Raw genomic sequence first — 13,047 nt, forward strand, 5'->3', positions numbered from 1 at the left:
AGTTCGTTCAAGTGAGGACACACTGTACTCTAGCAGGTAAGGCTTCGGCGACTTTAGGGGTCGTTGCGGGTTATGCGCCCCCATGTTGTCTAATTTATATGCATATGTCTGTGTAGGGAATTTTATTGCGATCACAGTGATACAAAAAAGAATGATGTTGAACAAGTTTGGACTTGATAAACCTGACATGAGTAGCAACATGTTCGCGCTGTTTGGCGTGCACGACTAACAAACGTCTTAGTTTTTTATTTGGTGCTGGCATCACGTTAGCTTTGGTGACATGTTATATGTATGTTCCTCTAGAACATTTCATTGAGAACATATTGATACCAAAATGAAACACGTACATCAAAAATTACGGTCAAAAACATGAAAAGAGTATAAACTTTTCAGTAGGGGTGTAGCAGATGTGCAGTTGGGCGTGCGGTAGCGGGTAACCCTTGGGCAACTTCCCACGGTCTTGCGGGTGGAGCGCGCCCATGTTTTGTACTTTATATTCATATGTCTGTGTACGGAATTTTATCGCAATCACAGTGATACCAAAATTAACGACGTAGAACAATTCTGGGGTTGACAAACCTGAAAAGAGCATAAACATTTCATCGATGTTTGGGGCTCAAGGCTAACGATCGCCTTAGTTTTTTATTTGGTGCAGGTCTCACGTCGGCTTTGGTGAAATTTTATATATATATATATATTCCTCTAGAGCATTCTCTTGCAAACAAGTTGATACCAAAATTAAATACATACATGGAAAATTAAGGTAAGCAGACCAAAAAGAGTATAAACATTTCAGTGTCACCGCGTGGTCGCCCGAAATGCCTGGCGCATGAGAGGAAAGTTAAAAAATCTTCTGCCAGGAGCACGATAGTGTTAATAACCCCGAGGATGACCAGGGAGACCCGCACTAGCGAACAGGGAAGAAGGGAAACTGGAGCAACCCAAAGTGCGTCCCCAGACAAGAGAAGTGTCTGCAGACACTAACAATGCTCACTTCTGTCATGTGAGGGATTCTAATCATCCTATTGATTGGTCTTCCTCCAAAATAATCTTTCCTGCCTCTACTCTACACAGATGCCGTCTTGTTGAATCGGCTCTAATACACAACGTACCCAACATGAACTTCAGTCCTGGCTTTGTTGCTGTGAACTTTTTTTTTTTTTTTTTTTTTTTTTTTTTTTTTTTGAGATATATACAAGAGTTGTTACATTCTTGTACAGCCACTAGTACGCGTAGCGTTTCGGGCAAGTCCTTAATCCTATGGTTATAGGTTATCTTGAGGTTATCTTGAGATGATTTCGGGGCTTTTTTTTTTTTAGTGTCCCCGCGGCCCAGTCCTCGACCAGGCCTCCACCCCCAGGAAGCAGCCCGTGACAGCTGACTAACACCCAGGTACCTATTTTACTAATAGGTAACAGGGGCATAGGGTGAAAGAAACTCTGCCCATTGTTTCTCGCCGGCGCCTGGGATCGAACCCAGGACCACAGGATCACAAGCCCAGCGTGCTGTCCGCTCGGCCGACCGGCTCCCCGGAATACGATCCCCTGCCGCGAAGAATCGTTTTTTCATCCAAGTACACATTTTACTGTTGCGTTAAACAGAGGCTACAGTTAAGGAATTGCGCCCAGTAAATCCTCCCCGGCCAGGATACGAACCCATGACATAGCGCTCGCGGAACGCCAGGCGAGTGTCTTACCACTACACCACGGAGACTGTTCCCTTTCGCAGTATATACTCAAATGCTCTAATCCTTTTAACAAATGTGACCTAACATAAGCTTTCCCTTCCATTTATCTTTCTTTCTCTTTCCTTTCCTTATTCTCTTCTCTCTGTTTTCTGTTCATTGTTTTCTCTTACGTTCCCTTGCTATCCTCTTCTTGTTCCTATTACTATCTCCTTCTCATTCGGTGGTTATAATAGGAGCTGCCTCGTATGGGCCAATAGGCCCCCTACAGTTCTTGTTCCTACTACTATCCCCTCTACTACACCTTACCTTGCTCCTCACCTCTCTCTTGCCTATTTATTACCTGCATCAATTTCCTCATCACAAACAGAATTATATGCCCTGAAGGAGGCAATAAACTATACAATTGAGAATAATTGACATGATGTCATCATTCATACAGACTCTAAATCTTCGCTCCAGGCATTGTTATCCAGTCAGCACAGAGATAATATACATCTCCTCACAGAAATTCAACATATAGGAAAAGATGCCCATAATCGAGGGCTGTCAATCACCCTAAATTGGATACCAAGTCACATTGGCATAAAGGGTAATGAAAAGGCAGACTCACTAGCAAAAACTGCCACTGCTCTACCTGTTGTACAGGTTCAAATCCCTCCAAGTTTCTCACAGATAAAGGAGCAAATCAAGAAGAAAATATTCTCAACTATCAAAAGTCGCCACAGAGCCAAAGTAGCAGAAGGAAGATCCACTGCGATATGGTATGAACAAGCCACTGGTTACTCCTCTTTCAAGCCTGGCAAAAAGATATCCAGAGACATTGCAGTAGCCATACACAGACTCAGACTTGGGTACAAGTGCTGCTGGGAGGTAATGAACCCAATAGTTAAAGAGTGTCACATCTGTGAAACTGAGGCAGAGCCGCCGCTATTGCACTACTTACTAGAATGTGAAGCTACTGAACCCCTGCGCATCAAACTCAACATTAATCTAATGTTGAGTTTGTTACCTAATGTTGTCTGCATCTAATGCAGACAGCAGCTGCATTAGATGCACATTCCACCGCGACTACAATGATTAGAAAAGCTGTTGAGGAATGGGACTCATTAGTGAGCATTCTGCATCTACATCCGCCACCAAGATAATGTTAATAAAAAGATTAAAACCAGTGCAATAAAACAGAAGCGACAAAATAAGCAGGGAAAAAGGAGAAGTCCTCTCCTCCATTTTAAACTTAGACCTAAACATCACAGGAAAAAAGTTATCATGTATACCACCAAACTCAATTACGGGCTCACCATAGCCCGTGCTACATGGACACTCTGTCCTGAATAGCTAAATCTTTAACAACAACAACAATCCTCATCACAATCGACTTGAGAATGGTCCAGGACAGATCGAAACGTTGTCGTCCCTTCACCTTCTAGTATGTGAAGGTGAAGGTGGTCGGCCGGCTCCCGCTCGGCCGACCGGGAGCCGATCGGCCGAGCGGACAGCACGCAGAACTTGTGATTCTGTGGTCCTGGGTTCAATCCCAGGCGCTGGCGAGAAACAATGGGCAGAGTTTCTTTCACCCTATGCCCCTGTTACCTAGCAGTAAAATAGGTACCTGGGTGTTAGTCAGCTGTCACGGGCGGCTTCCTGGGGGTGGAGGCCTGGTCGAGGACCGGGCCGCGGGGACACTAAAAGCCCCGAAATCATCTCAAGATAACCTCAAGAAGATGTGGTCTGGTCAACATGCTACTAAGTGGCTCCCAGAACTGAAGGGCAAGAGCTACGAGGAGAGGTTAGAGGCAATAAATATGCCAAAACTAGAAGACAGAAGAAAAAGAGGTGATATGATCACTACGTACAAAATAGTAACTGGAATTGATAAAATCGATAGGGAAGATTTCCTGAGACCTGGAACTTCAAGAACAAGAGGTTATAGATTTAAACTAACTAAACAAAGATGCCGAAGAAATATAAGAAAATTCACTTTCGCAAACAGAGTGATAGATGATTGGAACAAGTTAGGTAATTACCTAAGTGTAGTTACAGGATGAGAGCTACGCTCGTGGTGTCCCGTCTTCCCAGCACTCTTTGTCATATAAAGGTGAGAAGGTGGTGGAGGCCAAAACCGTCAGTAGCTTCAAAGCGTTATATGACAAAAAGTGCTGGGTAGACGGGACACCACGAGCGTAGCTCTCATCCTGTAACTACACTTAGGAAATTAAACTTAGGTAATTACACCAGCCATATCAAAACAAACTACCACGGCCCATGCGAAGCCGCAGGGATACCAGATTTGGGTCGCTAGAAGTCACGAGCGGAAGAAATAAAATCACAAATGAGACCATAAAACCAGACAAAATATTGTTGGTAACAATTGATTGCCTTTTTAGAGTACACAGGTCAGCTGTGAACAGCAAGCGAAAAGAATAGTAAGTAGCGAAACATACATAGCATAGATCTTCATGTGGAATACAAGTAACCCAATCAGGCTACAAGTAGCCCAATCAGGCTACAAGGAGCCCAATCTGGCATCCCTGCAGCGCAGGACAGGAGGTTCAAACCGCACAACCGCTCAGCGGGAAGGCGCCAACAAGGAACATGGAAAGAAAATGAGCCGTGACGAGACAGATCATGGAGAGGAGATACAATCACGAAAGAACGAAACAAGACCAAAACCCACGAAGAAGTACGGAGTAAGACCAACAAGCCCTAGAAAGGACCGGAGGGAAGCCACACTGGAAGACGACAGATGTTCCAATAATATGGGAAGAAGCAAAAACCTTCCCGAATCTTAGAGAACCTATAGAAGCAAGCATAAAGCACGAAGGCACATAAAGGCACAGTCGCACCCGAGACCAAAAGTCATGCAGAAGCCCGAGAAGAGGGGAATATGATGGCGAAGGACCATTCCAAGAAGGGCGGAGAAACGGAGAAAAACCCCATTGACAGGACGGAACCGACGGATCCAAGGGAGAAGGAACTGAACCCAGGGAGGGGCCGACGCCAAGCAACTCGAACGGAGAGAGGGGGGGGGGGAATCTCACTTCTCGTAACCGCAAGCCCAGCCCAGAGGGTAGAAAAAATCCTGGCGGGATCCAACGGGGTTCGATGGGCCCCCCCAAGTCAGCCCCTCACAAGCCCCGGGAACCCACACAGCAGACCCTGGGGCCAAACTGTCCTCCCAAATCCCCAGCTTCACAAGAAAAACCCGGGGCCTTTCCGGGTAGCCGGAAAAGTACTAAGGAAGGGAGCCCACTGGCAGGCTCATACAACACGACTGGAGGAACAGTCGCTACCCCGGAAGGGGAAACCCCAAAACCACCCGAGTTCCAAGACCATTGAAGCCCCGCCAGGACCACAAACCCACAAACGGTAAGGATCCGGATGCAGGGACGAAGGGGTGAAAACCAGACTAGACTAAAACGGGAAAGACAAAATGGCGCGGAAGGAAACAAAACTGAAGCGACCAACACCCCAAAGCCCTGTCACACCAACCAAAAACATGGCAGCCTTGGGGCTTCCAGGGAGCAAACAACCTAGAGCGTCGTGACCACTGAAACTCTACGTGCAACGCCCGTGCTGCCTGCACCCTCGCATAGTCAGCAGAAGACTGGGTAATAAAGCCACAAACAAGCAACAAAACTCGCAGGGCTCTGGGTCGAAGATGCCACCGACCCCACAGGCAGCACACGGAGGCAAAAACAGTGATAGTCACCCTGAGACAAGGGGACAGAGCAACCCTCAAACTCACACAAAGGGAGGGAGGGACTCCGGGGACATATCCATCGGACCTGCTCGTTCCTGTGGGAATTCCCAGGGTCCTGAGATGGAACTCACGCTCAAGGAAGCTCAGGCAGGGTACTGCTAACCGGCGACCAAGTCTACCAAACAACTTTCTAAGAACTGAACCCCCCGGGACATGTACACTCACGAGGACCTAGCAGGGGAAACCACCAGAAGAAGGAAGAACACTCAGTACACAGAGGGGCAAGAACCAAGGCAGACCCCCCCCCCCCACCAGGCAGACAAACAAAAAGAAAACGAAAACCCCGCAGGAGAACAATGTACCGAGGCGGAACAGAGCCGGCTGCTATGATTGGTGAAAACAACCTGCGCAGTATCCTGAGCAGTGCAAACTGCCCCCTACCCTAAGGTGAACAAGGGAAACAGAACACCCGAGCACACAAAGGGCGGCTGAAAACCAAGCAATAAACGGCCTGGCAGAGGCAGAACCCAAGGATCTTGTGGATGGTTGCTCAAGCCCCAAGGGCAGTACTTACAGGGCACCTAGAGAAGGAAATCCTAGGCGCATGCAGCCTGAGTACTGGAGAATCCCTCCCGGCTCATGCACCACCTAGAAGACAGTCACCACACTCTACGTACAGTGCTGAAACAACCACTGAAGCCGGAGCACATGACCGTTGCCTATAGCATCAGCCTCAGAACTGAAGGGTGGATAGTCGGGTGTGGGTCTGGGGCTCCCCCTTTCCCCTCCCGGGAAGGGGGGAGCTGTGCAGACTGCGGCGTGGCGAAGTGTGATGTCATGCTCGTTTGCTCGTTTCTTTTAGGGGAGTTCTATCCACTTGCTTGCCAACAAGTACTACCCAAGGGCAGTACTTACAGGGCACCTAGAGAAGGCAACCCTAGGCGCATGCAGCCCGAGTACTGAAGATAACTCCTGGCTCTCGCACCCACAGAAAACAAACACCACACATGAAGCACAGTGATGTAGAGACACCGGAGCCAGAGCACACGATCTTCGCCTATAGCATCAGCCTCAAGAACTGAGGTGTGGGTAGCCGGCGTGGAGGGTCTGGGGCGCCCCCTTCCCCCTCCTGGGGAGGGGGGGAGCTGCGCAGACAGCGGCGCGGCGACGTGTGACGTCACACTAGTTTGCTTGTTTCTGTTGGGGAGTTCTATCCACTAGTTCGGCTTTTGGTAGCAATTTTAACCAGAATAGGGGTTTGTTTTGAGGCGCTTACCTTTCTGGGTGCCTGATCTGGTTGATGGCAGACATAGAATGCTTCCAATCACAGTGGGGGGTTTCTATACGCCATTGCTTCCCTTGCCTCATGAGGGAGCCCAGTTCTGGCCCAGTTCCCTGGTAGGCCTAAAAACTCCATACACATGACTGATGCCAAAATCTGACATTAGCATATCAGCCTGAGAAAGCTCTGGGGAGCCGACGGGGCTCCCCCCAGAAAAAATGGTTGAAACAATTTGAAAAACGAACAAATGCCATAAAGGTTTGTTCAGTATTTGTCGGGAAGGCTGTTTCATTATGACAATCTTTCTTTGTTTCAAATGTGTTTCATTTGTTTTGTAATTTTCATTTATGTCTCAATAATGGAGCAGCCTACCCGACAAACACTGAACGAACCTTTATGGCATTTGTCTGCCTTTCAAATTGTTTCAACAGTTTTTTTGTTTTTTTGTTTTTTTTTTTTATTTAAGAAACATGGAGCAGCCTACCTGCCGAACACTGAATGAACTTTTTTGACATTTGTTGTTTTTCAAAATATTTCATCTACTTTTTTCTACATAAAGCTAATGCTTTGCAACATCACAGCAGTCACCCCTTTATATCCCAGCATCATTAGCACCTTAAAAAAAAAAAAAATTATTTGCATCGTCGGAGGCGTCCGAGAATGTGTGAGAAGCAGCGCGACCCCACCATGTGGTGCTGTCGTCATTCAAACGAGCGCTCGCCATGCGAGACGAATTGTTGGCGATCTGGGCGCTCGTTACCCAAAATTCTCGCCAATTGAGACGGTCGTCACTCGAGGTTCTACTGTATTTGTATAAAAAGACCAGAGCATCAAAACAGAGTTTGAGAGAAAAAGATGACAACATACCATGCACGGGTTGACAGTAAGAGCACTCTTGATAAAAGAAAACTGCAATACAGATGTCTGGCGTTTAGTTTCACGGGAAAACTCTTCATCAAAATCCTTTCCTGGAACTGTGTTTTCTGTAGTTTCTTTCCTTGTATAATCTGACTTTCTTAGATACTGATAGCTCTCGGCTCCTTTACTCCTTGGCTGGTTCTCAATACATTGTTCATACTGTTGAATACACCATACTTCATAGCCCTCTGCACCCCATTCCTGTGAATAATCAAATGAACATAAAATTATCATTCTCTTAATTTAAGTGTGAACTTGACTTAGCTATATAAATTTATTTCGTAGTTCTACATGCTTTCTTGTTTTAATGTTTGTAGTTGAATCTTGACAGTTTTCATCTTACTTCTTTTCAGAATATAATCGATAAACCTTGCTATATTCTTACCCTGTCCTTTATTCAACTAGATTCCTATTTTTTGCAATATTTATTCTTTCATTTCCAACATATTTTGTTAAAGAGCGACTTACTTTATCTCTCCCACCTATTTTACTGAAACAAAACATTTCTAGAATAATATTCAGACAAGTAGTCACTAACTTTGACAGTATTTCCTTAAATTTTCTTCATCTAGCAACTTGTTACTTTTTATCACACTCTTACAGATCTCATAAAATATCCTAGGTGTAGTCAACGGAGACATGCAATATTATACATGGCTGTAAACTGGATATTCCCTCTAGTACTTAATTCACCATCAATATTAGCCCCTAACTGTGCAGGCTATAATGCTGTCTGTCAAAATCAAGAAAAAAAAACTTGTATGTAATGAAACCCCTTTTTCTGGGTGAGGCCCCGGATGTTCCCCGAAGCCATCCGGCCTGATATGTACGTATTACACTGTGGCATCAGTCAATTCAATTGGAGTTCTTGCCTACCAGGGACCACGAGCCAGAACCTGGCCCCTCCCTCAGAGAGATATGAGGAGCAATGGCTTATAGAAACCACCATGTGGTTGGAAGCATTCTATGTCTGCCAAAGACCGGGTTAGGTACCTAGATATGTAGGTGCCCCAAAACGGACCCCAACTGGTGAAACATTGCTAACAAAAGTCGAACTGCTAGGCAGAACTCCCCAATCTGAAAACAAGCATGACGTCACACCAACACCTCATGGGGAGCCTGACAGCTGAATGAACAGCACTTCGGATTCGTAATCCTGAGGTTTTAGGTTTGGTCCCGGTGGAGGCGGAAACATATGGGCAGAGTTTCTTTCACACTAATGTGCCTGTTCACCTAGCAGTAAATAGGTACCTGGGAGTTAGACAACTGCTACGGGCTGCTTCCTGGGGGTGTGTAACAAAAATGAGGGCTAGTCGAGGACCGGGCCACGCGGATGCTAAGCCCCGAAATCATCCTAAGATAACCATCTCAAGAAGATAACTGCCGAGCTGCGCAGCGGGAGGGGAAAGGGGAGCTCCAGGCCTATGTGCTGGCCATCCACCCCTAGTTATGAAACTGAATGTCAAAAAATGCAGAACCACCGAATGGAGGGAGGGAGGGTTGCCAAGGAGCCTCCGGAACTCACCGTGAAAATGCCATTTCATTACATTCAATGCTGGTTTTCTGTGGAGAGCCCTTCTGGAAATACCTAACCACAGAATAATAAAAAAGAGACTCACCCGGGAGGCAGCCACCACTCACACCTTAACTCGAACTCGAGGAAACTGGCTGCAACCTGCGACCCAAAGCGACACACGCCTGACTAAGTCCAGGAACAATAATGAGGTAACGGGTGGCCAGGACCCTGTTCACCATCCAAAATCCTTGCGACCGAATGTCAGTCCAAGATATGCAGTACAGTATTACCAAATATGGCAGCTAGAGCAGCAAATTTGCGAGCATCATAGGCGGTACGAGGATAGACCGCAGGCTGGCTAGACCTAATAACCCTGCGCACAACCTGAGAGTTGACAACTGGGTCAACCCAAAGCACATCCTCGGTCAAGGAGGCCTTGGAGCGCAAGTAATGGCGAAGAGCCGCAACCGGCCACAACACATGATGCACTTTCGGCCAAATTAAACAAGCATCAACCACCTAAGGACCCCTCTGGTAAGCCGACATCTTGTTCTTCGCCAGAAAAGCAGATGACAACTGCAAACAAACAAACAAACCGACCACCAGGACTAAAAGAGCAAAAACCCCTGAGCCAGAGGAGAGCATGAAGCTCCCCAACCAGACCCCCGGAGGCCAATACCAACAAGAAGAGTGCCACATTAAAAATACTCCCTAACCGAAGGTGTCCCAACAAACCGAGGAGAAGAGAAAAGAGAGCACCTGGTCCAATGACCACAATTGCTTTCTCCCAAGTGTTGATGTCGATGTTCAGCTGCTTGAGGACGCGTTTGCAGGTATCTTTGAAATGCAGCTGGGGTCTTCCGGTGGGCTGCTTTTCTGATGCCAGTTCTCCATATAAGAAGTCTTTCAGTATGCGGCCATCTTCCATGTCCCAGCTACTGCATGTGTGTCTACTTCAGGAGAATTAACACTGAAGGGATTCCTGTTCTTTCGAGCACTGTAATTACCTAAGTGTAATTACTTAAGTGTAGTTACAAGATGAGAGCTATGCTCATGGTGTCCCGTCTCCCCAGCACTCTTTGTCATATAACACTTTGAAATTACTGACGGTTTTGGCCTCCATCACCATCTCACCTAACTTGTTCCAACCGTCTACCACTCTGTTCACAAAAGTGAATTTTCTTATACTTCTCCGGCAGCTTTGTTTCATGAGTTTAAATCTATGACCTCTTGTTTTTGAAGTTGCGGGTCTCAGGAATTCTTCCCTATCAATTTTATCAATTCCTGTTACTATTTTTTATGTAGTGATCATATCTCCTCTTTTCTTCTATCTTCTAGTTTTTGCATATTTAATGGCTCTAACCTCTCCTCGTAGCTCTTGTCCTTCACTTCTGGGAGCCACTTAGTGGCATGTCGTTGCACCTTTTCCAGTTTGTTGATGTGCTTCTTAAGATATGGGCACCATACAACTGCTGCATATTCCAGGTTTGGCCTAACAAAAGTCGTGAACAATTTCTTTAGTATTTCTTCATCCATGTATTCAAAAGCAATTCTGAAGTTAGAAAGTGTAGCAGAGGCAGTAGCATGGAGCTGGTCGGCTGAGCGGACAGCACACTGGACTTGTGATCCTGTGGTCCCGGGTTCGATCTCGGGCGCCAGCGAGAAACGATGGGCAGAGTTTCTTTCACCCTATGCCCCTGTTACCTAGCAGTAAATAGGTACCTGGGAGTTAGTCATCTGTCAGGGGCTGCTTCCTAGGGGTGGAGGCCTGGTCAAGGACTGGGCCGTGGGGACACTAAAAAAGCCCCGAAATCAACTCAAGATAGGCTCCTCGCACAATGTTCTTAATGTGGTCCTCAGGTGACAGGTTTCTATCTAAAACCACCCCTTGAGGTTACCTTGAGGTTACCTTGAGGTGCTTCCGGGGCTTAGTGTCCCCGCGGCCCGGTCGTCGACCAGGCCTCCTGGTTGCTGGACTGATCAACCAGGCTGTTAGACACGGCTGCTCGCAGCCTGACGTATGAGTCACAGCCTGGTTGATCAGGTATCCTTTGGAGGTGCTTATCCAGTTCTCTTGAACACTGTGAGGGGTCGGCCAGTTATGCCCCTTATGTGTAGCGGAAGCGTGTTGAACAGTCTCGGGCCTCTGATGTTGATAGAGTTCTCTCTCAGAGTACCTGTTGCACCTCTGCTTTTCAACGGGGGTATTCTGCACATCCTGCCATGCCTCCTGGTCTCATGTGATGTTATTTCTGTGTGCAGGTTTGGGACCAGCCCCTCAATTATTTTCCACGTGTAAATTATTATGTATCTCTCCCGCCTGCGCTCAAGGGAGTACAGATTTAGGCTCTTTAGTCGGTCCCAGTAATTTAGATGTTTTACTGAGTGGATTCTAGCAGTAAAGGATCTCTGCACGCTCTCCAGGTCAGCAATTTCTCCAGCTTTGAAAGGGGCTGTCATTGTGCAGCAGTACTCCACTCTAGAGAGCACAAGCGTTTTGAAAAGTATCATCATCGGTATAGCATCTCTAGTGTGGAAAGTTCTTGTTATCCAGCCTGTCATTTTTCTTGCAGTTGTGACGGCTACTTTATTGTGTTCTTTAAAGGTAAGGTCTTCCGACATGAGTACACCCAGATCCTTTACATTGCCTTTTCGTTCTCATGTTATGATTTGCCTGAGTTTTGTACGTGGTTTCTGTTTTTATATTTTCAATTTTTCCGTAGCGCATGAGCTGGAACTTATCCTCGTTAAACACCATATTATTTTCTGTAGCCCATAGATAGACCTGATCTACATCTGATTGGAGGTTTGCCATGTCCTCTATGTTGCCAACTCTCATGAAAATCCTAGTGTCATCTGCAAAGGATGATACTGTGCTATAGGTTGTGTTCTTGTCTATGTCCGATATGAGGATGAGAAAAAGTACTGGAGCAAACACAGTACCCTGGGGAACTGAGCTCTTCACGGTTGATGGGCTGGATCCCCTAGATCCCTTTCTTTGTCAGAATTCTTTAAAGATTTCTCACATAATTTATAGGTTGTGTGGGGTCTATGTTCTCCTATTCCACATTACATAACATGGCATTTATTCACATTAAATTCCATTTGCCAAGTGCTGCTCCATATACTTATTTTGTTCAGGTCTTCTTGAAGGGCATGACAATCATCTAGGTTTCTTATCTTCCCTATTATCTTACCACCATCAGCAAACATGTTCATATAATTCTGTATTCCAACTGGTAGATTGTTTATGTAGACAATGAACATTACCGGTGCAAGAACTGAACCCTGTGGTACTCCACTAGTGACATTCCTCCAATCCGATACATTGACTCTGATTACAGCCTTCATTTTTCTGTCAGTCAGGAAATTTTTCATCCATGTTAGAAGCTTACCTGTCACCCCTCCAATATGTTCCAGTTTCCAGAACAACCTCTTATGTGGAACTCTGTTGAAAGCCGTTTTTAGGTCCAGATAGATGCAGTCAACCCAACCATCTCTTTCGTGTAAAATCTCTGTGGCTCGATCAAAGAAACTGAGTTAGTTTGTTACATGGGATCTTCCAGATCGAAAACCATACTGTCTGTCTGATATTGTATCGTTTTTCTCCAGGTGTTCTACCCATTTAGTTTTAATTATTTTTTCCAATATTTTGACTGACACTATGACACAATGATACAAATCTATAATTAAGGGGGTCTTCCCTGCTGCCACTTGTGTAGATTGGAACTATGTTAGCCTTTTTCCACACATCAGGTGTGTTATATTATTATATTGTTCCAGGTGCTATATTGAATGTGTGGATGACAAATACCAGCTGTGGTATGGTGCGCCATGAACGGTACTCCGCGTGCAAATTATTTCTTCTAGAGTGGGTGTGGACATGAGGACTTATATGAGATTGCAATGAGTGTGAGGGGACTGATATGAGATTGCATGGGTGC

The 13,047-nt window shown here is 46.0% G+C and overlaps 1 protein-coding gene across 4 annotated transcripts in view; it reads right to left on the reverse strand.

The window, feature by feature from the left end:
• Nucleotides 1-13,047, reverse strand: part of Rich (Guanine nucleotide exchange factor subunit Rich) — a 567,547-nt gene that overhangs the window by 439,873 nt on the left and 114,627 nt on the right. For all 4 annotated transcript variants that reach the window (XM_069303165.1, XM_069303164.1, XM_069303162.1 and 1 more), the window contains exon 9: nt 7,537-7,788. In XM_069303165.1, coding sequence (XP_069159266.1) covers nt 7,537-7,788 — 252 coding nt within the window. The remainder of the gene's footprint in view (nt 1-7,536; nt 7,789-13,047) is intronic.

This window comes from Procambarus clarkii, chromosome 49 (assembly GCF_040958095.1).
Source record: "Procambarus clarkii isolate CNS0578487 chromosome 49, FALCON_Pclarkii_2.0, whole genome shotgun sequence".
In the NCBI taxonomy this organism is placed as follows: domain Eukaryota; kingdom Metazoa; phylum Arthropoda; class Malacostraca; order Decapoda; family Cambaridae; genus Procambarus; species Procambarus clarkii.